Source organism: Verticillium alfalfae, genomic scaffold (assembly GCF_000150825.1).
Source record: "Verticillium alfalfae VaMs.102 supercont1.13 genomic scaffold, whole genome shotgun sequence".
Classification (NCBI taxonomy): domain Eukaryota; kingdom Fungi; phylum Ascomycota; class Sordariomycetes; order Glomerellales; family Plectosphaerellaceae; genus Verticillium; species Verticillium alfalfae.
This window is the reverse complement of record NW_003315026.1, coordinates 501,963-503,648: the sequence shown is the minus strand read 5'-3', so window position 1 is coordinate 503,648 and position 1,686 is coordinate 501,963. Positions and strand designations below refer to the sequence as shown.

At 55.5% G+C, this 1,686-nt stretch overlaps 1 protein-coding gene across 1 annotated transcript; it reads right to left on the bottom strand.

The window, feature by feature from the left end:
• Positions 1-834: 834 nt before the first annotated feature.
• Positions 835-972, bottom strand: VDBG_08773 (ALKBH6 protein; the record flags this gene model as incomplete). The annotated part of the gene is made up of 1 exon (XM_003000931.1): positions 835-972. One exon carries the CDS (start codon positions 970-972, stop codon positions 835-837), a length of 138 nt encoding a protein of 45 aa, XP_003000977.1.
• Between the last annotated feature and the right edge of the window lie 714 nt (positions 973-1,686).

Sequence of the window (1,686 nt, the reverse complement as noted above, 5' to 3'; positions counted from 1 at the left end):
CGGTACGAAGAAATGGTACTCCGAAAGTTTGGCAAGGCAAAAGTGGCGCCCAAGTGGAAGATGATCCCCTTTGTCTTTTGATACTCACTTGAGCAAAGAGATCTTGGTCTCAACGCCCTCCCAGAAACCCAAACTTAGACCCCAGCTTGGAGACTTTCATTACGTCTCGGTATGTGAGGCTCGTGCGAGTTGCGCGTACGTTGTGGCCCTCGCTGAAGCTTTCCGGGGATCCCAGCAGGGCCCAGTTTGCGACTGTTTCGACCGAGAGTTCTACGTCCTCCTCCAGATCCGCGATGCCATGTAAATAATCGGTGTAAAGCGCATCAGTCGTGATCAAAAGGCTCCGCGGCTCCTGCAAGATTCGCCAAATAGGCTTTGGGTCCAAGGCACCATCCTCTTTGCTCTGATGGAGATTCAGGCACAAGCTTGCACCCAGGCTGACTGTGCACACAACCGGGTGGTAGGCAGATCCGTCCTGTATTTGGTCTCATGAGTACTCCTGCGTGTATGCAACAACATACCCTGGACTTGCCTTGTGCGGCATGATACCGACTCCAGGGGGGTATTCGTTGATCAGAACGTGGTTCGGTCGTTTGTGGGGGCTGTCTGAAAACAAGCTGTCGGAAATATCATCGGTGGAGCGACGTAGGTCACAAAGTCGACTGATGATGGGAGTCTCGAGCCAACGAGGCAGAGGGGCATCAATGAGCTTGTCGTGTACAAGATCGGACGGCCAGGTTTGCAGACGACGGTGGGTAAGCTGCTTCCACCGCGGTTTCGGTGCTTCTGCGATCTTTCGGCAGTCAGTACCTTGTTCTGGGGCGGCTGTTCAAGTCATGTCGTCGCCACCAGTACCTTTTGCAGGATGCTGGCCTCTTCTTCCTCGGATATGAAGTTTGGGAAGTAGAAGGCAGATGCTGGCAGCGTTGTGATTTTGGCCTCAGCCAGAGGTGGCAGTGGTTGTGAGGTCATGGCGGCGAAGGATACGTGGTCGTTGGACGTGCCTTGCGGCTGTTATCGGGGACGAGCACAGGACTTAGATGGGAGGAGTCGCGCTGCCTTGTCTTCCCGATTCGTGACCTACGAGCTGCTGGATATGGCGCTGGTGCCGGATCAGAAAGAGGACCTGCTGGAGCCTGGTACTGCAAGGAGGTGGGTTTGTTTGCATCAAAAGTAAATGACGCGGTCCTATTGGTTCATTTCACAAGCTCTTCTGGAAGCGAATCGATGAGTAATGAAATCCCAGGCCCGAGACATGGAGTCCCAGCTGGCTTCTATCGAGACCGTGTTTAGGGGGAAAGAGGGTCCCGGCCCCCCCAAAACCAGGAAGACGGCCTGTCGGGTGGCGGGCATGCCACGGTAAAGTTTTGGAAAGATGGAGGCTCCCCTGAATGCAGGGCGAGGGGTAGAAACGAGTTTTGGTGCTGCATCGAATTCGGGATTCAGAGAAGATAAGCGTACGGATGGAAGGGAGGCTGGGGACCAAATTCAAAGCAGGATGATGCTGAGACCGAGCAGCTAGGTCTATCGGTCCACGCCAGGCAGCATGGCACAGTCTACGGCCACAACAAGGACACCCGGCCCCCCCTCACGCTCCCCCCCCCTGGTCCGGCACTGGGGCCATCAAACCGGGAGGCGGGTCAGACTTTGAACACAGCACTGAAGACTCGCGAGACCCATCCTTTG